A 20,812-nucleotide genomic window follows, 5' to 3' on the forward strand; every position below is an offset into this window, starting at 1 on the left:
GCAGCCACATTATTCCCTGGCAGGTGGGGCATGCCACCAGATGGAACATTCAGTGGTGGCTCTTGTTTTTCACTGTGGCCAAATGACTGAATTTTGAGTCATCAAAGTTTTCCAAGTGGCACTGGCTTGGCAGGGAGGGGACAAATCGATGACTCTGAGGAATAGCAGGGGATTTCTGTGGTCTTCTGTGGTTTGCCTGGGACAAGACAGCACTACCCAGACCATGTAGCTTCCCACCCTGCTATGAAGCAAGCAAATCTCAGTTACTACAGACAGTTGGAAGAGGGTTGGCCCCAGGGTGCCCTTTGCCACCCATATTTAGCAGAGAGACTGACATTCAGGGGTTGAGGTAGCTTTCCTGAAGCTGTGATGCCATATGAGGCTGACTCGGCTTCTGAAATGGATGGTGGGACCATGGCACTTTTTAGGTCCAGCAAATGGATCCTCAGCACCCTACTATGGGCTATGTTCCATGCTTAACATAACTTCGGATCTTTTCTCTGTAGCAACAAGCCCTTAGAGCCAGTCACTAAGGAACAGCAGAGTGGACTTTGGTTCTAGAAGCCTGGAAAGGAGGGGGGGGGGCATCATCTCTGAAGTAAAGGGGTCACATCTGCTAAGAATTGCTTCACCAAAGGTGACGCCTTCTCATCATTCTTACATGATGAAGGGGGAGATGTGCTTCCTCAAGCCTTACAGCACTGACCCTCAACCCAGTGAGCCTGGGTCTCTGGCTCCCGGTGCCCACTAGGGAGAGGCTCTTGTGCAGTCATACCCCCATGACTTAAGCACCCCCAATAACCCCACTTCTTAATACTTTAGGCATTTACATGACTTTGGAACACACAGTCTGACCACATACACTGTTATATTGACCACAAAGTTGACCTATTAGCTGTACCTTGATTGTCTGCTGGGCAAGATCAAGACAAGACAGGATAGCTCCAGCAAGATGGGAAGGAGAGCACAGTTCGAGAGCACTGGTCAGGGAGCATTTCTGTTGGGGCCTACCCTCAAGGCCCCATTCCTTTGTTCACTTTACAGCTCACAGAGAACAATGAGGCATGTTCTGGCATCTGGCACAATGAATAGATGTGGTGATACTCAAGTACTGTTGACATCACTCACCCAGCACAGTCAGCAAGTACTGAGACACTCGGGTACTAACTATACATTGCTGTTTACTCTCACACACCTGTCCAGGCAAAAAGATATACCACTTAGCCAGGGATGCAGGAGGGTGGGTTGGGCTCTGTGGACTCACGAATCCTTAACTAGTCTTAGCCTCACCCCTAGGCCTCCATCCATGCAATCTGGCCCAGCAAGGCACTGCCAGTGCTGAGCCACCTTTCTCTCTTGTGCCATGTCTGGTCTCACTCAGCTCAGTCCATCAGCCTGCAAGGCAGAAGGAACCCCAGAAGCACATTCACATATTGCTGTGGCAAGGAAGGAATGCATTCTGTGGCCGTGGGACAACATCAGACATCACATCCCAGCATCAGCAGGGTTTTACAGCTGGCTGTGGGGTCTTCTGGCCTTGGCCTGCACTCAGGACCAGATAGTGGCCCAATCTTCTTTCTGAAACCCAAAGCCGAGCCCCTCAGCACCTCAGCCTGTTTCTTTCTCTTTTATTTATTTCTTGGGCACATTGTGTGTGTGGGGGGGGAGGGGTGGGTGCTCTAGGGTGAGCTTGTTAAAGTCAAAGGACAACTTCTGGGAGGTAGTTCTCCCTTTCCACCATGGAGGTTCTAGAGATTAAACTCAGGTCATCAGGCTCGGTGGCAAGAGTCTTTATCCATTAAGCCACCGTGTTGGCCCCTCCTTTCTTTCATTGAAAGATGCCAAGAAAAGTGAAGCCGTCAGAAGGGTGCCTCTCGTGCAGTGTCGGAACAGTATGTGTGCCTAGGGTGGGCACAGCCACCTTCCCCTAGAGAGGACACCTTTCATCTGCTGTCTGTTGAGCCTGTTCTAATAGCCCACTTATTATGGCGGCCAGCAGACAAAAACCCTTCGGCCTTTGACAGGATTGGGGCTCTTGGGACAGGTCTGTGCCTTTCACCGGCTGCCTAGGCTGCCGGCTCTATTAGGTTCCTATGCACTGGGGAGAAACCGAAGCCTGCTCCTCTTTCCCTGGTTGCTGCAGAGCCTTTGAGGGAAGTCAGCAGGTCACAAATGTTGCTCACTGCCACGGCCCCTCCCCATGTCTGCTTAGGAGCCCCACATCTGAACTGTTCAGTGGCATCACTGCAGTGTTAGGGCTGACACTCTGGTCAGTGGCTTAAAAAGGACTGGCTTGGATATTGTCTTCAGTTAGACCCGGTGCCTACCAGGGAGAGGCTCTTGTGCAGTCATACTTCCTCTCTGGGACTATTGGAGGCCCGACAGTTAAGGTGGGGCACTGTCACATCTCTTTCACATGAGGCTTCGGGGGTGAGGGGGGGCAACTGGTAAGGGCTAGAAGCAGCTGGAGCCTGGCCTCCTGGGTCAAAGCCACTGCCCTCTAGATGTGTAGCATTTTCAGCATCAGGCGGAATGCAGAACTCATATTAAAGCAGATCCCTGGATGGTTCTGAATGCCCTATTGGGGTATCAGATAAAGATCTCCAGCACCGCCCTGCCTCACTCTGGTCACGGGGAGTGGGTGTGGTAGGGAGTATGGCAGCAGTGTAGCCTGGTGATGATTCCGTCTGACTCAGCCCTCTTCTCATAAGAAAGGTGGCATTGAGTCAGCAAGCTCACTGCCACCATGGTCTGTGTCTCTGAAAGGGCCTGTGGAATCTGGGTCACTCACTGGTTTTATTGAATACATTGTGGCCCTGAGTATTTATGTTGGGGCTGGAGACGTAGTTGAGTGGTAGGGGGCATAGTTAGCCCATGTGAAGCTCTGGGTCCAGTCTCAAACACCACCACCAAGAAGAAAATCTTGTTTCTGTTTCCACACATACCTCAAACTGTCTTCCTAGACTCAGTCAAAGCCTCAGATAAAAAAATATTCAGGGAAAAAATGTATCTGCACAGAAAGTGTGAATAACACAGTATTAGTAGCTGCTGGCAGGGCATTCAGATCACAGCAGGTATTGACATTATCCTAAAGCTGACTGCACACATCGTTTTATGTAAGGATTTGCACACTGAAGAGGGACATCTGGAATGAAATGGCCTTAGCAAGGATCAGACACTGTGTTGCCAGGTCACCCTTCCAAGAGTCTTAGGTCTACTGGAAATGTCACAAATGGACCTGCCTCACTGCAACTCCCCACAAGTGGGGTCTCATTAGACTTTTGCCCTTTATGTACTGACTGTCTGCAGTTGTAGACCTGTTCAGTAGCTAAGGATACTTCTTCATGAATTGGTCTCACACATAGTGGACTTGATACAGCCTGGCAGATTGAGTGCCAGCTAGGCTTTGTGGGGCTTTGTGGGGTGTGTGGACTGAGGTTCCAGAAGGAGACCTGGCCCTTCACTGACCAGTGTATCTCTTCTTCCACAGAACTGTCAGACCTTCAGCAGCCTCAGTTGCCTGAGCATGGGGGTGGAAGACCACAGCTCCCAGAACCCCTTTGCCCTTGTCAGCAGTACCCGATCCTGGACCGCATTGCTCTCAGCCTCCAACCCAGGGGGCAGGACCCCTGCTGGGACCCCAGTTCCAGAGCCTGTTCCCCACTCCTTTGATGATCACTTCACCTGCCAGGAGGACCTACCCTGTGAGGAGTCAGATGGCTGCAGTCTAGATGAGGATTGCTGCAGGAAGGGGGAGCCGGCCACAGCCTGGCAAGACCTTGGAGCCTGCACGAACAGCCTCTGCTCTCTGGATGGCGAGCTGGACATTGAGCAGATAGAGAACAACTGAGGGAGCTGTGGGGGCTGAGGCCCGGGGCAGAGGCTTTGCCTTCCCCCTGGCCTTGGGTGGTCACTCCAAGGGGGATCCTAGCTCCTGGGTCTGGAAAAAGCTTCCAAAAGGGAGCCCACCCACTTCCCAGGGAGCAGCTGTCACCCTGTAGTGCCCAAAATTGTGAAGGCAATTTGGCCACACCTCATAGGCAACAGCTGGCCTTCCATGGAACTACTGTAGCCCAAGAACAGGCTTTCGGTTTGGTCTCCTCCTCTTTGTTCCTCATGGAGTGCTGGGTAGCCATTCTCTAGTAGGGTTGGGCCAGCCGCATCCCTCAAGTAGGGTGCCAGGGGCCTGAGCCTGCTGTGGCCTTGCTCAGGTTCCATCTGGGGAGTTGCCCAAAGCCTCCTTTTACTTAGTTTACTCCGTGCCTTCTCTCCCAGGTCTCCCTGCCCCAGGCTTGGGAAGGTTCGGGAGATGCCTCCTGTAGTGACACCAGACCGTGTGGCCTTAATCCATTTGGGGCACTGTGCAGGGATTCTGGGGATAATCCGTGTCCCATTTTTCGGGACCAGGGGATAGGTCAGGGATGACCAGAAGCCATCCATACTGGGTAGGTATATGGGTGTTTGTGTTGACTGAAAGGTGGGCCCATGAGTTCTCCCATGGTGCCAAGAATCACCCACACCTCTGCCAGCACAGGGGCTGCCTTGGCAAGGCTGGCACTGGCAGCCTTCCTACTCTCCCCAGTCCCTGAGGGCTGAGCTCGGTGGATTCAGATGAGTGTAGAGATGTCAGTGACAAGATGACCTCTTCATAGTGTCCTCAGGAACTACAAGCAGGTGCAGGAGACTTGGTCCTGTGTACATTCCTGGGCAGAGGGATGTCTGCTGGCTGCTTTGCAGGCTGGCCACTTTGTAGGCATCCCTCTGTAGCAACCTAGGCTGGGGGCCTGTGAGCCTCCACAGCATTCCTAGCACATTGTTGCTTGTTCACAGACACGCTGGCTTTAATGAAAGTATACTACCATCGGCTTCAAGATACCCCCTCCCAGTCCACTGGTGTGAGCCTTAGCGGCCCAGCCACAGCATGGCTTGAATCACACTCCCCCTCGCAGCTCCTCACTCCCAGCATAGTTCCCAGAGGGCATCTGTTCAGGCAGCTCCCCGAGTTTTCCCTGCAGACCTGCTACAGGGCTCTGCACTCTGGGACTCTGGCTTTTAGCAAACTTGGCATCTTCTGCAGACAATAGCAAGTGGGCTAGCTTACACAAGTGGCTTGTTTTCCCATAAGGCTAAAAATAACTGGTGAATTCTCTTGGGTTCATGGACATGTGATCGAGGCACTTTTGTAGTCACTCTGCTGTGCCTACCCTTTGAGGTTCCATCCTCTACTGGTTGAGCCCAAATGGTTGTTATCTTTCTCCTAAAGAAAGTCTTGATGGGAACCTTTTGTTTAAGCTTTAATTTGTCAGTCCACCAGAAGGATGGCAGCTCAAGTTCTGATGTATAGGCAATGTCTCTTTAACATCAGATCCAGGTTGGGCAGCATGGTGGCTACATGTGGTGACAGAGGGAGACCTCCGGGACTCGGGGGCACTGGAAAGCCAAAGTAGAAAGCTAGTGAAGGCATGACATGGGAGCCCTGTCTGGTGGGTCACGGAGGCCATGCTTTCTCTGAGCAAACATGGAGGATGGTAGTTGAGAGGGCATGGGCAACACACACCAGTGCCCAGAAAGCCCACAGTGAGAGGTTCTGGATCTGGAGTAGCCTCACAATCCCTAAAGCCACCCCTCATGAGGAAGCAGAATTTGGGCCCTGGCCCCTGGCCCATTTCACACAGCATGCTAAGGCCAAAGCATAGGTTAGTTTCCATTGCCTCTCCTGGGGACTGGGACCAGAAGCTCCTGGTGGCAGGTGTGTCTTAAGGCTGTTGTAATGGATGGGCTTGCCTTTAGACTGTCTTTCTTAAGCCTGATGGCTGAAGGACAACTTCATCCTTCCTCCCTCCAGGGCATTGTTCCCTGGGCAGAAGAAATGCTCCAAACCTGGGGAGGGATTGGCCCTTTCCAGCTTCCTCGGGCCCCTCTGGACTGTCCCTGTCCCTCTAAGGCCTCTCAGTCCAAGCCCTCAGCATAGTAGCCAGAGAAGATGGCAGGAGCCTTTCTGCTTAGAGAAAGACTGTCTTCATTTGCTTTCTGACATTGTTTTAATTGAACAAAGCAGGTCTCATCTAGAAAGTGCCCATTCGTCCTTCAGCAGCCATGCTACCCAGACAGACTCTGGTCTTGAATCTCGGAGGGAGGTTCCCCTAGGAGGTTCCCTCTGGCTCTCACGTGCTTGGTACCACAGGCAGCAATCAGACTGGTTCACCCCCTAGCACTGTGGCTTCAGTATGGGCAACATTAAAGGCCTCACCTTCCTCAGCTTGCCTGTGAGTGTCATCCCCCAAAGAAGCTGAGGGTGTGCTTGGCTACTCACTTTCCTAGGGAGCCCAATGGTCTAGAGCAAGGTGCGGCTCTACCAGAGCCAACTAGGGAAAAGGGCCATCCATCACATTGCATCCTAGCTCACTCCAAAAGCCACTGAACTGACAGGAGTTGCTCTCTGCAGGTACCTGACCTGAGTTCAGGGTAGCAGCCTAGACAGTTTACATGACTGCCCACGCTTGCCTTACTCATGGGTGGTGAAGGTCAGCACCCATGGGCTTTCTTGTGTACAGGCCCAAGGAACTTGTCCTGCCCACACATGCAGGTGTGTGTTCTCAGAAAGCCTTACTTTAATTTTTTTTTTTTATAGCAGGAGAGTTTTCTAAATTTGTATGCAGAAAGAAAAGTTAAATAAAAGAAAGATCCATATTAAACAGGACCGCCCCCCTCCCCAATTTCCAGATAGGTTTCCTGTGCAGACAGATGGCATACTTTTTCTCGGGCTCATTCAAGGTTCACAGCAGTCAGAACTCACCCCTGGATCCTGCACCCCATTTCCACTGATGTGGTTAAAATTACTTGAATGATGGCCACTTAAAATGTAAGCCACGTGCCAGGGCTCAGGGACCCTCTGCCCATGCAGCCCACGATGCTGCCCCTTGCCACATCCGTGCTGCTGGTCAGACCCCTCCCCTTGGTGCCGGGCCCCTTAAGGAGGAAGAGAAAGATATTTTTAAATTGCAGACTGATGGAGCTCCTGTAGCCTAGGTAGGATAGCCTGACCTCCTAGCATAGTCTCATTGGCAAATGAATTGCATTGTCAGTGCCCAGGCGGGATGCCCAGAGGTCAGAGACAGATGGCCCCGCAGGCTGTGCTAGGACCATGTGTGCTGTCCCAGCCAGGCGGCAGCGGTGGTACTATTTCAGGTGGTATGGTGACTGGTGTGGTGAGTCAGGGCCCCCACCAGAGCAGCAGTCAGTGGGCAGCCAGTGCGGAGTGATTTCACTAGCCCCTCCATGCACCACTGCCTGCCCTCCCTCCCACACGGGCCATGACTGCCTGGCGCTACAGTCGCTCTAGTCTCAGGAATTTGCTTGTTACTTTTACTGTGTAAATAAAGCTTCCTGGTCCAATCCCCAGCTGCCTGGGTATGGCTGTGTGGTTTTTGTTGGGTGCAGTGAACCAGCAGTTTCTCCTGGCCCCTCTTGTCCATGAGAGTGTTGGCTCTGGACTAGGAGGACCATAGGTTGGACTTCTGTCCGAATGCCTTGGGGAGAGGATGTAATGTAGGGTGACTGTGGGAGCAACTTCTAGAGAGGGCTAGCTACAGCCACCATCACAGCCTCAGAGGAGGAGCCAGAGACCTACACTGGCATGGGGGATGGAGGGCACCTGGGGCATGCTGCCTTATTATTTCTGAGGTGAGAGCAAGAGAGGGAAGCTGATCTGGCTGAGAGACAAGGTTGCCAAGAAGAGTCCTGCAGGGCCTGGGCAGCCAACTTGCTTCTACACAGAGCAGCACTGGAGGCTATATAACTGGGCTGTCAGCTTAGGGCCTCTGCTCCCATGGAGGGCAGCACAGTTCAGAACTCTGATTCTTGGGCTGTGGAGACATTAGGGCACACAGTTCACCTGAGAATGTACACAGACAGCCCAGTGCTTAGCCTCTAAACTGGAGACTTCAGTAACTAAAGCTCAGGAGATGCACCGTCTGCCGTCCTGATGATCCCAGTGGAGAGCATTTAATTTCTGTCACCCAGTGTTGGTCCCTGTTATCAGGCCTTAGAATGTTCTCCCAGGCCCTCTGCTCTGCTGTGGTCAGTGCCCTCGTCTGGAAGTGACATCTTAGACTACTCTCTGCTTTTTTTTTTTGGTGGGGGGGCGGGGGGGGGACGACAACAGATCCTCTGTCAAACAAAATGGTATGTGGTGAACATGTAATGGCTCAATGGTTAAGAACCAAAGGCCCCAGATTCAGTCCTCAGCACCCACAGAGCCGCTAACAACCATCCGTAACTATAGTTCCAGAGGATCCAGTGGCATCTTCTAGTCTTCCTGGGTACTGCAAGCATATGGTCCACAGACACATGCAGGCAGAACATTCATAAACAAAAACAAAAAGTTTTAAAAGAAAAAAAGAGGTGTCTTGGAGTAGTGACACATGCCCAGTACTCAGGTGGCTGAAGCAGCAGGATTGCATATTCAAGGCCAGCGTGGGGACCCTGCCTCAAAAAAAAAAAAAACACATGGGCTAAGGATATAGATTAGTGGTAGAGCCTTTGGGAGCATGTGCAGGTGCTAGGTCCACTCCCTAGAGCCACCAGAACAAAACAACCCACAAGCCACCCTTTGGGACCAAGGAGCTAGCTTGGCAGGTAAAGGCGATCACTGGCACACTAGCATATACACACACAACATATAACGTACACCATGCACACAGTTAAAATTAGAGCACACTTGAGAGATCCCAGGCTGACCATCATTTAGTCTTCCCAAGGCACCACTCTTCTTCATTTGTTTATGGCAGGTAAGGTGACAACAGCAGGACAGAGGGCAAGGAAAGCCATGAAGGCACAGCCCTGCTCCTCAGATTCCCAAAGGCAGGGCACAGTGGCCTTGAATGACCCAACAGCCCCTTACCTACACCTCAAACACCCCAGTGGTACCAGCTTCAGATTGATTCAGCTCCAGCCCAAGTTAACACATGGCTGCCCTGGCCTCTGTTCTGATGCCTCCCTACCATTTTGGTGTCCTATACACTTTGAGGTCTGCTGAAAATGGGACCCCACTTGCAGCCAGGCTTGGGCTCACAGGTGTCAGTATCACTCCGTGCCCTGTCACTGGACAGCTGCAGGCCTCAGCATTCTGCAGTCCCCAAGTCCAGCTGGCTCATGGGTGCATCCATCTAGGGATTTTCCCAATTGTTAAGCAGGCCCCTTGCCTGTACACAGAGATGGTGGCCCAATGGGCTTCTTTCTGTGAGCAAGTCGATGCTTGCCCTCTGTACTCTAAAGAGCAGCCCTTTCCCAAAATATGCATAGAAAGAAAGCCAAGAAAAGAAACACCTCAGCCTAGACAGTGGCCAGACCCCCAAGTGGCTCCTGGTTTCTTTTTAAACTTTTTGGTTGTATTTCCTATAATAATATGGCTTCTATAGCCCCAAAGCATCAAAACATGGTGCAAATTGCTCAACATACCTACCACCTGAGGAAAAGCTGAGTGATAATGACAATCACACTATCTTGTGAGGTGGGTCCCTGAGCACCTTGTAGCCTTGCTATATGGTTGGGTCTCCTGTGTCTCCATTTTAAGGTGACTTGCAGGCGGTTTCTTCCTGACTGGTCCACCTGCTGAGGATGTAACAGTCTTAGGCAGTGGGGCCCCTTGTGATAATCCTATATATAGGCTGACTGGCAGGCAGCTGAAAGACCAAGAGAAGGGAACCCATGCCACTGGGCCACGCTGTCACCCTGAGAAGCATCAAGGCAGGGCGCCATTGGATCTAGAGGGGCCGGAATGGGCCCTCTCTGGAGGGAGAGGACAGCTGTGTGCTGGATGACTACAGCTGTGAGGTCACCACAGGTTGTCTTCAAAGGCTTTCAGATAAGGTTGGAGGGGGCATCTCAGACTCCAACTCTTAAAAAGGGCACGTGATGTGGGGCTAGACCATGGAGTCTCCACTCTGCCTCTCACTTCTGGGCCTTGGATGAGTCACTTTAAGGAGCATTTCACTGAGGCCACTGTGGCTCAGAGGACAATGTGGTCTCTGCCCAGGTCATACAGGGTCTGCAGAGAGAGATCAGCTTATCTGAAGAGACCAGCCAATGAGAACCACTGTGGCAACAGCTAAGCAAAAAAGGAGAGGGAGAGGAGAGAGGAGAGAGAGAGAGAGAGAGAGAGAGAGAGAGAGAGAGAGAGAGCCCCAGCACCTACTGCATGGCTCTAGTGTCCACACCCTCCATTGTGAGCTGCTGTGGGATAATACTGGAGCTTTCTGTGTATCCAGCTAAAGGCCCTTCTTTGAAGGTCAGTGACACTGGCCAGACTGGTGGTCCCTCATCCTGATGCAGATATCCAGCCACTGTTTCTTGGTCTGATAAACTAGAGGTCAGCCTGCCCAGCAAAGCCCCACTGGTATGCTCACAGTACCAGCTGACCCAGGCCTCAGAGTATCTTTGTCTAGGGAAATCCTCTCACAGAGGAACCCTGACTCCATTATGTGTTTGCAGTTGCACCAGTGTGTGCACACGCATGTGGAAACCCAGATGTCAACCTCAGGTTTTGGTCCTTGGATGACTTTTTTTTTTTTTTGTGTGTGTGTGTGTGTGTGTGTAAACCAGAGGTCAATGTCATATGTCTTCCTCCTCAATCTCTACCTTATGTTTTATTTTTCACTACTTTTACTTATTTCTGTGGTGAGTGCATGGGCCATGGCATGGGTGTGGAGGTCAGAAAACAAGTTGCAGGAGTCAATCTCTCCTCTTCCATCATAGGCATCCCAGGGACCAAACTCAGGGGGCAGAGGCAGATTGTCAGATTTGGTGGCAAGTGCCTACTTATGGAGCCACCTTGCCAGCTTGTCTGTCACTTTTTGAGATAGGGTCTCACTAAGCCTGAGCTCACTGATTTGACAAGGCAGTCTGGCCATCCAGCCCCCAGGTTCCACCTTCCTAGCACTGGATTACAACAAGTACATACTGGTATAACTCTTTTTTTGAACCTGAGCTCTAGGAGATCAATTCAGGTCCTCACGCTTCCATGGCTAGCAAATGACTGAAGCTTCTTGCAGCTAACTTCCTTCCCAGAGAGCTCTCTCCCAGCTGACTTCTTTACACACTGAGCCGATTCCTTAGCTGACCTCTTTTTATGAGAAGTCTCTGGAGATTCATCAGTGGCTTCTGGGTCGACTGGGGAGGAAACAGCAATATCAGCTATCCATTCAGCAGACTCTGAAACCCAACCTTTGGGGTGGGAGGGAGTGCTGTCCCAGAGGCCCAGAAGAGAAGGCCACTGCCCTTTGTCTTGCCCACTGTGGACAGCATGGCTCATCATTTCCAGGTGTAGTGAGATACTATGGTTGGAGACAGCTGTGTTGCCCTCAGATCAGGTGGAGGCTTGATCCCCTAGGAGGTGATGGTATCAGGAGCTGGGGGACCTTTAAAATGTGGAAAGTCTACCAGGTGGTGGAGGTGCATGCCTTTAATCATAGCACTCAGGAGGCAGAGGCAGGCAAATCTCTGAATTAGAGGCTAGCCTGGTCTACAGCTCAAGTTCTAGGACAGCCAGGGCTACACAGAGAAACCGTGTCGAGGGGGAAAACAAACAAAACTTGGAAGTCCTCAGGTCAGATGGGGACTTCCCTCAAAAGGACAGCCTTCTGTCTTCCCCGACTCACCATAGAAGGCTCCCTGAGGTCTTTGTAGGGAAAAAGGGGTAAAGGGCCAGCTAAAGAAACACACCCTGAGCTTAGCCAAAGAAACACACTTTGGCCCTGCAACCACAGCCAAAGAAATACACCCTGACCATAATGCCAAAGAAACACACTTTGTCCCTAGAATCAGAGCCAGTGAAAGAAATACACCCTGGCCCTAAAATTAGAGCCAAAGGGCTGAAAAGGACCACACTTTGGTCCTGAAATCAGAGCCAAATCTGACCCTGAACCTGAGAAGAAAACCAACCAATCCCTGAGCACGAGATCTAGCCAATCTGAGCTCAGGGGTTGAAGTCTGACCAATCTCCATCCGGGAAATCTCCCTGGAAAAACCCTGCCCCTAAGAAGCCCTATATAAACCCTGTGCCTGTTCAGCTGTGGCTGTTCAGGCTGCCTGGCTGTCCTCTGCCACCATGGAAGAGGCAGCCAATGGATTCTTCCCTCCCAATAAATCTGTTGAATGAGGTTTGGGGTGAGACCTTCCTTAGCCAGAATGGAGCAGAGGAGAGAAGTAACAACTTTTTGCTGGGGCCAGAGCTCTGTAATACTTTCGCCAGGGAAACCTTCCCCTAGCAAAAGTTACACTACACTCCAGGGGACTGGAGCCAAACTGTAACAACTTCACTGGAGAAGCCTTTTCTAGGAGCAAGGGTATAAGCTGCTACCCTTACTGTGACCTGTGGTATTCCTTGGCTCCCGAATGCCAGAATATCTTTCCATCCGAGCTGTAACACTCAGTATTCTTTGGTTCCCAAGTGCCAGAATCCCTTTCCATTCAAGCCACAGCAATGCTTACAGTCTTTATGAGACATTAACTGAGGCTGATGCCTCCTAAAATGAGCTATACTACCCGCTCTTCTCTCTTTTTTTCTTTCATTTGTTTTGTTACCATTTTTTTGTGACAGTTTTGCCATGTAGCTCAAGGTGACCTAGAATTTGTGACAATGCTCCTGCTTCTGCCTCTTTAATTAAGAGAAGTAACCCCACCACACTTAGCCTGCCTCTGGTATTTTGTTGTAGTAATGGAAACTCAGGACTGGTGAGGGCTCAGCTGGTAAAGGAGCTTGCCAAGCAAGCCTGTTGATCTGAGTTCAAGCCCCAGAACCTGTGTAAAGGAGGAAGGAGAGAACCAACTCTTAACAAGCTGTTCCTCTGACCTCCACAAATATACCTATGTCATACTTGTCCACACACACATGTAACACACACACACACACACACACACACACACACAGAATTAAAATTAAAATCTTTAAAAATATGAATGAATATAGGAGGCAGTGATAGTGTTTGCCTTGGTCTGTCTTCTTCCACTGGAGACAAAAGTCTCCTTGACCACGATCAGTCTCCATGTCTTAATTTTTTAAAGAGGTCAGAGCTCTAGCAAGTGGCAGGAACTGGGTTGGAACCTAAGAACCTATTTGGGGCCTCCATTCTCTCTCTACCCACTTTGGACCCTTACCAACAAAAGCTGAGTCAAAGGTGGACTCTTGAGGCCAAGTTTATTGAGGCATTAGTTTGTTCTGTGCACTGGGCACAACACATTCAAGTCTGTCCATCCCGACTCCATGGTACTTTCTGTGCCTTCAGCCTTGACTGTGAAGATGGACATTTCTGCCGAAGGAGGGTAGTCTTCCATTTCCTGAGAGCTGCCCCAGTCTATGTCTGGGTAACTCATGGGGACAGGAAGAGCAGTGGGCTGGCACAGTTTCCTGAGGGAAGAGGTAGGGAACAGAGTGCTAATCACTCAGTCTGACTGGGGCCAGGTAGGGCTGTGAGTGGTGGGCAGGCTGGCTCAGCTCTGGCCTTCCAGGACTGTACAGGAAGCATGCCCCTGGGTTTTGTGTAGGCGCCTCACTCCTATCAGAGAGTTCAAAGAAGAGTCAACATGCCTCATCCAATTGGACAGTGCCAATGAAAGACCATGTGCCAATGGTGACAAGGAATTCAGGGACTCAGAGGGACCCTCCAGCCCATGTCTGAGGGTTTCCTTTTCTGGAGGCCTGACAGGTCTTTTCTACCTTCCTGGATGTCACTATGGGAAACATGGCATGGACCAGGGAGGGGAGCAGGGCTATATGGGTGGGGAACAAACCTCTGCCCAGAGGCTGGGGAGGGAGGAATGTGACAGGGAGCTAGTTGAGGGAGGCTGAGGAAGGGTGTGGCTGGCTCTGGCCCAGGGACAAGCATCTCAGTACTGTCTGCACCTGCCCATGTCAGCAGGGGGCAGAGGGCAGGACCAGCAGAACTTTGGGTAGCCTGGGGCCTGGCAGTATGGGGAGAGGGCACAGTGGTGGAAAGAAGCATGGGCACGGGGTGGTGCACTTGTCCATTGTCTCTGAAGGGCTGTCACTTGTCCATGTGCTGCAGCAGCAGGTCCACAGCCTCCGCAAGGTTGTCCACATACCCGTCAGCCTTCACTTCTGGATGATGCTCATCACTAGGCCTGGAGGACAAGGCTGCAGATTATTAGTCTAGCAGGATACTGTGCATTTTTGTTATTACTGTATACTAGAGCCCAGGTAATGTCTTATAAAGAAAAGACATTTATGTAGTTCCATTGTTTTAGACTGAAAATTCCACATTAGTCCCTCACTTAGGCCTCATGGAGAACATAAGGACATCATCACGGTGGGTGTGTGGAACAAGTGAGTGATTCCAGGGGTCAGGGTTAAGTTTTAAAAACTCACTACTAGGTAGGCTCTTCCTCTCAGCGCCCACAAGAACCACCTCCAACCTTTTGAAAATAGTAACTCAGTGAGCTTCCCCTAGACTCTAAGTTGTTGAAGGTCTAGCCATGTCCCACATGGTCACACTGGGTACCAAGGTCACACAAGCCCTTGGGGAAAAACCAACCAATCCCTGAGCACGAAATCTAGCACCCTGACCCTGAACACAAACCCAGTGAAAGAAACACCCTGGATCTGAAACCCAAGCCAGTGAAAGAAACACTTTAGCCCTGAACCTAGAACCTAAGAAACATGCCCTGACCCGGAAACCAGAGCCAAAAAAACACACTTTGGCCCTAGAACCAGAGTCAGTGAAAGAAAGATGCCTTAAGCCCTGAAGAAATTTCTCTGCTCTCTGCCCTGTCAGGCAGCCAGGGCTGTGGTTCCCTCTCTGCAGTCCCACTAGAGCACACATACTCCTGTCTGCTACTCCACACCACTCTGCAGCAGAATAACCACTAGCCTTGGCTCCCATCTGCATCCAACAGAAGGGTCACCCAGGGACAGCACCCTATTGGCAATTGGGGGGCTGGCCTGGTCCATGTGCTTTGTGGGGATGCTTAGGGTACTGACAATAAGAACTCTTCCCTGATGCTCTGGGGTGCCATGAGCTGCCCAGTTCTTGGAGGCCACTGCTGCTTAACAGGGATGCCAGGGGGTCCAGGCAAAGCCATCCTTTGACTGGGATGCTGAGGACTAGGACCTCACCTCAGCCTTCACCCATTCTCTGGCCACACCTGCAATCTGGCTGGACACTGGGCTGGTGCAGAAGCCTGGACATTCAATGATGTTGAGCCTTGCATTCAGAATGGACTCTAAGCAGACAGCAAGACTGGGGAGGAAAACTGCACAGAAGGGCCCTGGTGGGCTCATCTTCACAGTCCTCTGAAGATGTGTGGGCCTCATCCCAGTGGCCATGGGCAGCCTGGCCAAGGCTGTGAGCCAGAGTCTCCTCTTGGCCAGCAAAAAGCCCCTTCCTTCCCATTGTCTCCAGGCTTCATGGCTTCATACTAAGCAGTCAACTGGGGTGTGGTAGGAGGAGGGCCAGCCTCTGTAAACCTCCCACCCCCTAAGGAACATACTGCTGGGATTACCCCAGGCCTGACTCACACTTCCCAGGAACTGTATATACCTGCAGTAGATGACTATTGCCCCCTCAAGCCTCCACCCAGCCTGAAGGAAGTAGTTCAGTTGCCTAAGAATAGCTAAAACCTACGTTGACCTTTTCAGAGACTAGATTCTGACAACTCTAGGATTCTGGCTTGGAGGTCACATCCTGGAGAGAAGGGGCTTCCCTGCAGCTACCAAGGACCTGAATTAGAAGGGACCAGGGGGGCCCTCTCTCCACAAGGAATGGTGATAAGAATAGCCTAGCTTCACCTTCACAACTGGGGCCTGTGCAGAGAAGGAAAGGAAACAGCCAGGGCCTGAGGGTATGAAGGATAGCTAGAAAGTCAGGGAGTTTGTGAAAGGGCCCAAGGCCTGAGCTCAGCTTCCACCATGTTCTGGGGATGACACAGGACGCCTGTTCACAGGCAGCCTTGGCCCTTGGATCCTGGCTGGAAGTGGGGCAGAAGCAGCTTTGCCAGCTGTCCAGCTCACCTGGGTACTGTCTGGAGTCTATCTGGGAGACTGGCCTATCTGGGAGAGGCACTCCTCTCTCCCTACACAGTGGTCCGTGGTGAGTTTCACAGAATCTGCATGCTCAGGTCAGCCTCCATTGGCATGGCTGCCATCCTGACCTCTGGTGGATTCCACATAAGGCAAAAGACTGGTTCCTTCCAGCTTGCCCTGACCCTGCCAATGGATCCAGTCTGGTCTCCTTCCCTCTCTCCTATAGCCAAGGTTGTTCTAGGTTGCTCACATGCTCTGGTCTCTCCTTTGTATAAACTGCTGAGTGTCTTAAATGCTCACAGCCTAGACCCTCAGCAGAGCAGAATTCTATCCCGCCTTGACCCTGCCACATGACAGCCACCAGCTTTAGACAGTCCCACACTTAGAGGCCCTTGTCTGTGTAGAGTCCTTCAATCTGCCCTTCCTTCCTGAGGCAGTCTCACTTAGTAGCTCAGGCTGCCTTCAAACTTAAAGCAGTCCTCCTGCATCAACTGTTAACCACTGCCTTTCTTTAGAAATGCTCTTAATGTCCCAGGCCCCCCCCCATCCTGCCTCCCCAACAGGGTTTCTCTATGCAGTCCTGGCTGTCCTGGAACTAGCTCTGTAGACCAGGCTGGCCTTGAAAGAAGATCCACCTGCTGTCCCATTGTGATTGGACAACCCCCTGCTTCTCCACTGGCCAGTGATGGTGCTGGGTGTGCTTCCTAGAGGGAGAGGCCGAGTTTCTCTCCCTCTTGTCCCCAGTGCAGACTTGGTCCCTCAATAGCACCCAGGAAGTATCTATCACCCGGTGAATGAACAAAGGGCTTGGGGGCAGGGTGCTGCCTGCCATTAGTTATTCCTCCCCCACGTGCCCCAGGAGCTGAGTGCAAGGAATGGCTGAGTAAGGGAGGAACAAGGAGGTTCTGTGCACAGGGGCCAGCTTCACAGGGATGGGCTTTGTACCCGCTGAAGGAAAACAGCACAGGGTCCCAGGCAAAGAAGCCCAGCAAGGACAACCCCTGCTACCTCCACCTCCAGGGCACAGATGGTGGGAGTCCACAGAGGACCACCTCAGGAACAGCATTGTCAGGGGGCTCGCTCCTGCTTCCTCCCAGACACTGCCTGCTCCCCAAGAGCAGGGCAGGGCTCTCATGACTACAGCGAAGCGTGCATCATTGTCCTCTGCCTTGGACCAGTTGGTCTGCTGGTAAACTGAGAACTGGCATAGTGTAGCGATGCCAACTTTAGGCCACACTGACGCAGCTGGAGGGCAGAGGGTATCCAACTTGGGGCCAGATGCAAAGGGCATTTTTATATCTGAATGTGGGTGGGGTGGGACTCTGAACTACCCAGGAGACTGGACATCAGAGCATGGCTCCCACAAAAGCCAGAAGGATGGGGCTGGGAGACCTGCTTCTTCTGGCCTATAAGCCCAGCTATTCTAGAAGCCTATAAGGCTTCTCCACTGGGCATGTATTCAAAGGGTTTCTGCTGTCTACCTGGTGGCTCAGAACACAAATGGTCAAGACATAGTTCTCTGGATCCCAGAGGATCAGGCAAGAGGCCAGGTCATCTTAAACCCAGCCAGTAGCCAACCCCTGGCCTGTGCTGGGCTGCTGGCTGGTGCCTCGGGGTCAGTGATCTCCTGCCAGTGTAGGGGGTGGTTGGCACTGGACAAAATTCTCAGGCAAAAGCTGCTCTTCCTCTCTTCTGTTATAGCACTACACTTAGGTTCTGGAGGTGGGTGGGGAAAGAGCATGCCTGGAGCTGGGTGTTCCTGTCCTGTCCCTTGGGGAAAACCCTGGGTCATGCGGATTATGAACACTTAGATAGACATCCTTCCCATGGAGCCCATGTCCTCGTCTAACCAAGGCCTCTCTGGTATCCACTGCACTCAAGGCCTGGTGGCTGAGAGACATACAAAGGGATTTATTCCTGTCACAGTCCTAGGAGTGCTGGGCCTGCCTGGTACCTAAGTTCATGGTACCTCCAACCTTGGGTACCAGTGCTCACTCTTGCCCTTTTGTAAACCTCGACCTGAAGCCTGTTATCTCCAGCTCTGTCCCTACCTGACACTAGCTGAAGCCACCATGAACAAAGTTTCATTAGGATTCTTCATTGGCCACACATCAAGGATCAGGGTCATCAATCAGATCCAATCTCCAACAAGAGAGGCTAACCAATGGCAGGCCTCAATCTTCATGAGGCTCCTATGGAGGTGTCTTAGTTGCTGTTCTATTGCTGTAGCCAAGCAGCATATAAAATAAAGTATTTCATTGAGGGCTTCCTTCTAGTTTCAGAAGGTTCGTCTATGATCATCATGGTGGGAAGTATGGCAGCAGGCCCCAGACATGGTGCTAAAGCAGTGGCTGAAAGCTCACCTCTATCTTCTCAGCAAGGTGGAGGCAAAAACAGAGACTGGGCCTGGTAACCTCAAACCCCACCCCCAGTGACACACCTCCTCTGACAAAAAGGCCACACCTCCTAATCCTTCCTCAACAGTCCACCAACTGGGAACCAAACATTCAAATATACGAACCTATGGGGGCCATCCTCATTCAAACCACTACATTAGGGGTAAGGCTTCCTGGCCAGTAAAGGAAGTGGAGACATCTTCTATGACTGGTACCTCCCTTGCAGTCAGAGTTCTAGTCAGCACAGGTGACCAAAACATTACATCTCTCTGCAGTCCAACAGAGCAAAAGTGTGGCCAGGGTCTGTCCACTGTCCTGCCCAATGTGCTACCATTTTGGCTCTGTGGTGGGATCATTCCTTCCGCAGATATTCCAGCAGAAATGCAGTGCAACTGAAAATGCTGTACGCGTTGAGGACCAAACAGCCCAACACCTGCACTTCTCCATGGAAGCGATGATGCTGAGGAGGAGGGCGGGGCTCCCAGCCAGCCCTCTGAGCAGTGGAGAGGAGCCCTGTCTCCCAGCACTGTCCAGATGAGCTTCGATGCTGTTGTGCCCTGCTCCCATCCCCCTCCCAGGGCTCTGGCTGGCTGTTCTCACTCCACCTCCACCTCAGCCAAAACCTGTCAGCATGTGAGCAGAGCTAAGAGTGGGGTGGGGACCTGTGCCCCCAACTGAGGCACACCCTCCCTGCATGTGGGCAGCATGTGTTGGCGGCTGGGCGTGCAGCCCAGAGGCAGGAGGGGGCATGTTGTTCAGAGTTCTAGCCCCATGGCTTCCTGAGGTCCCTGGTGGTCTCAGCCCCATCCATAGCTAAAGACCTATGGTGGAGCAGGGCTGATCTAACTAAACTCCCCTAAGACAGACAGAGCTTCAAGGACCCAGAACATACCCCAAGTTGATCTGTCCTCCAACTGGAAGGGATCGGAGGTCTCCCCTAGCAGGAGGTGGTACTTGTCAGGCCAGTTTCAAAGACACTGAGCCCTGATGGGTAAATTGAGGCAGGGACAGGAGGTACCAGAGGTCTCATACATTTTTAAGAGCCACAGCCTCAGGCCAAGGGGCTGGCTGCTGGTTGCATATGTGACATCTTGGCCTCTAGCCTCTCCCACTGGGTCCTAGGAAACTTCTGAATGATTGCTGAACCAACAGGTAGACAGTAAGAAGCCCTGTTGTGTCTAGTGGAGGGATGGCCCTTACAGCCTTCAGAGCAGCTTAGACTTATAGTCAGAGAAGGAAGGTCTCCCAGCCCCATGCTTCTGGCTTTTATGGGAGTCAAACCCTCTGGTGTCTTAGCTTCCCCCCAACTCAGATGCAGAGGTACCCTGAGGTAATTTGCTTCATTACCTCTGACCCCATAACCCCAAGACACTCAGAGCCCTGGGTTGTGGGGAGATGACTGTCAGTCAGTATGTGAGGGGCACTCTAGGTCTTAAGGTCCTCCACCTGTGTGGGTACAGATTGTGAAAATCATCCCCTTGAGTTCTGCCCAGCACTCCATGCAACTGTGGCCCGTGTCTCCAGGGACAAGGAACACAGCTCCGGGGATAGGACAGCCCAGAGCCCCAGTAGTAACAGCAGAGTGGGTTTGCAACATTTCAACCTAGTCTACATCCAGGCTAGATGGCCCCTCTGGGAGTTGCTATTGAGCTTGGTGACCTCTGGCCAGACCCTGATGTCTGTGGAAGAGGCACCTCTCCCCTCCTTCCACCTCCAGACCAAATCTCAGCTGAAAAGTGTTTGTAGCTTTGACCCTGAGGTGAAGAGAGCCCCAGAGCTCATGAAAACTGACAAGATGGAAGGCTGGAGGCCCCTGGGAAGGACCAGAAACCAGGTCTGAGCAATGTGAGACCTGACATGCTGGATACAGCAGGCAGCTGGCAGCAGAAGCCAGGCAGGGATTTTGCAATGCACACTGTTACCTACTGCCCAGGATCACCCTGTAGCCTGGCCTATTCATGACTTAGTTCAACTGGTGACACCAGGTGTGATGGTGTTCTCCTAGGAGTCCTCCGTGCACTCCTTGGCCATGGCTGGAGTATGAAGTAGGCATCCTCAATGTGTATGCCTACTGAGGATCTTTAGGGTTTCTGGGTGGTATCCACGAGCCCTTCAAAACGAAAAGCCAGCCAGGTAGAGTGAGTGGCTCACACCTTTAATCCCAGCACTTGGGAGGCAGAAGCAGGTAGATCTCTTTGTGTCTGAGGCCAGACTGGTCTACATAGTGAGTTCCAGGCCAGCCAGCCATGGCTATATTTCATGAGACCTTGTCTCAAACGCCCAAAACAAACAAAACAAAACCTAGAAGCTACAATCTGGCTTCTTGAGCAATTTGGTAAACCCAAGAGTGGACTGAGACCGTAGGCAGTCATACAAGAGA

The 20,812-nt window shown here is 51.8% G+C and overlaps 2 protein-coding genes across 2 annotated transcripts in view; one reads left to right on the forward strand and one right to left on the reverse strand.

Annotated features, from left to right (window-relative positions):
• Positions 1-7,403, forward strand: part of Fam53b (family with sequence similarity 53 member B) — a 65,910-nt gene extending 58,507 nt beyond the window's left edge. Inside the window, exon 4 of the mRNA XM_027409140.2 lies at positions 3,491-7,403. Within this exon, the coding sequence (XP_027264941.1) occupies positions 3,491-3,850 (360 nt within the window). The 3' untranslated portion in view covers positions 3,851-7,403. The remainder of the gene's footprint in view (positions 1-3,490) is intronic.
• Positions 7,404-13,176: 5,773 nt separating this feature from the next.
• The window catches only part of Lhpp (phospholysine phosphohistidine inorganic pyrophosphate phosphatase), an 86,691-nt gene continuing 79,055 nt past the window's right edge, over positions 13,177-20,812 (reverse strand). The window contains exon 7 of the mRNA XM_027409143.2: positions 13,177-14,139. Within this exon, the coding sequence (XP_027264944.1) occupies positions 14,043-14,139 (97 nt within the window). The 3' untranslated portion in view covers positions 13,177-14,042. The remainder of the gene's footprint in view (positions 14,140-20,812) is intronic.

This window comes from Cricetulus griseus, chromosome 3 (genome assembly GCF_003668045.3).
Source record: "Cricetulus griseus strain 17A/GY chromosome 3, alternate assembly CriGri-PICRH-1.0, whole genome shotgun sequence".
Lineage (NCBI taxonomy): Eukaryota > Metazoa > Chordata > Mammalia > Rodentia > Cricetidae > Cricetulus > Cricetulus griseus.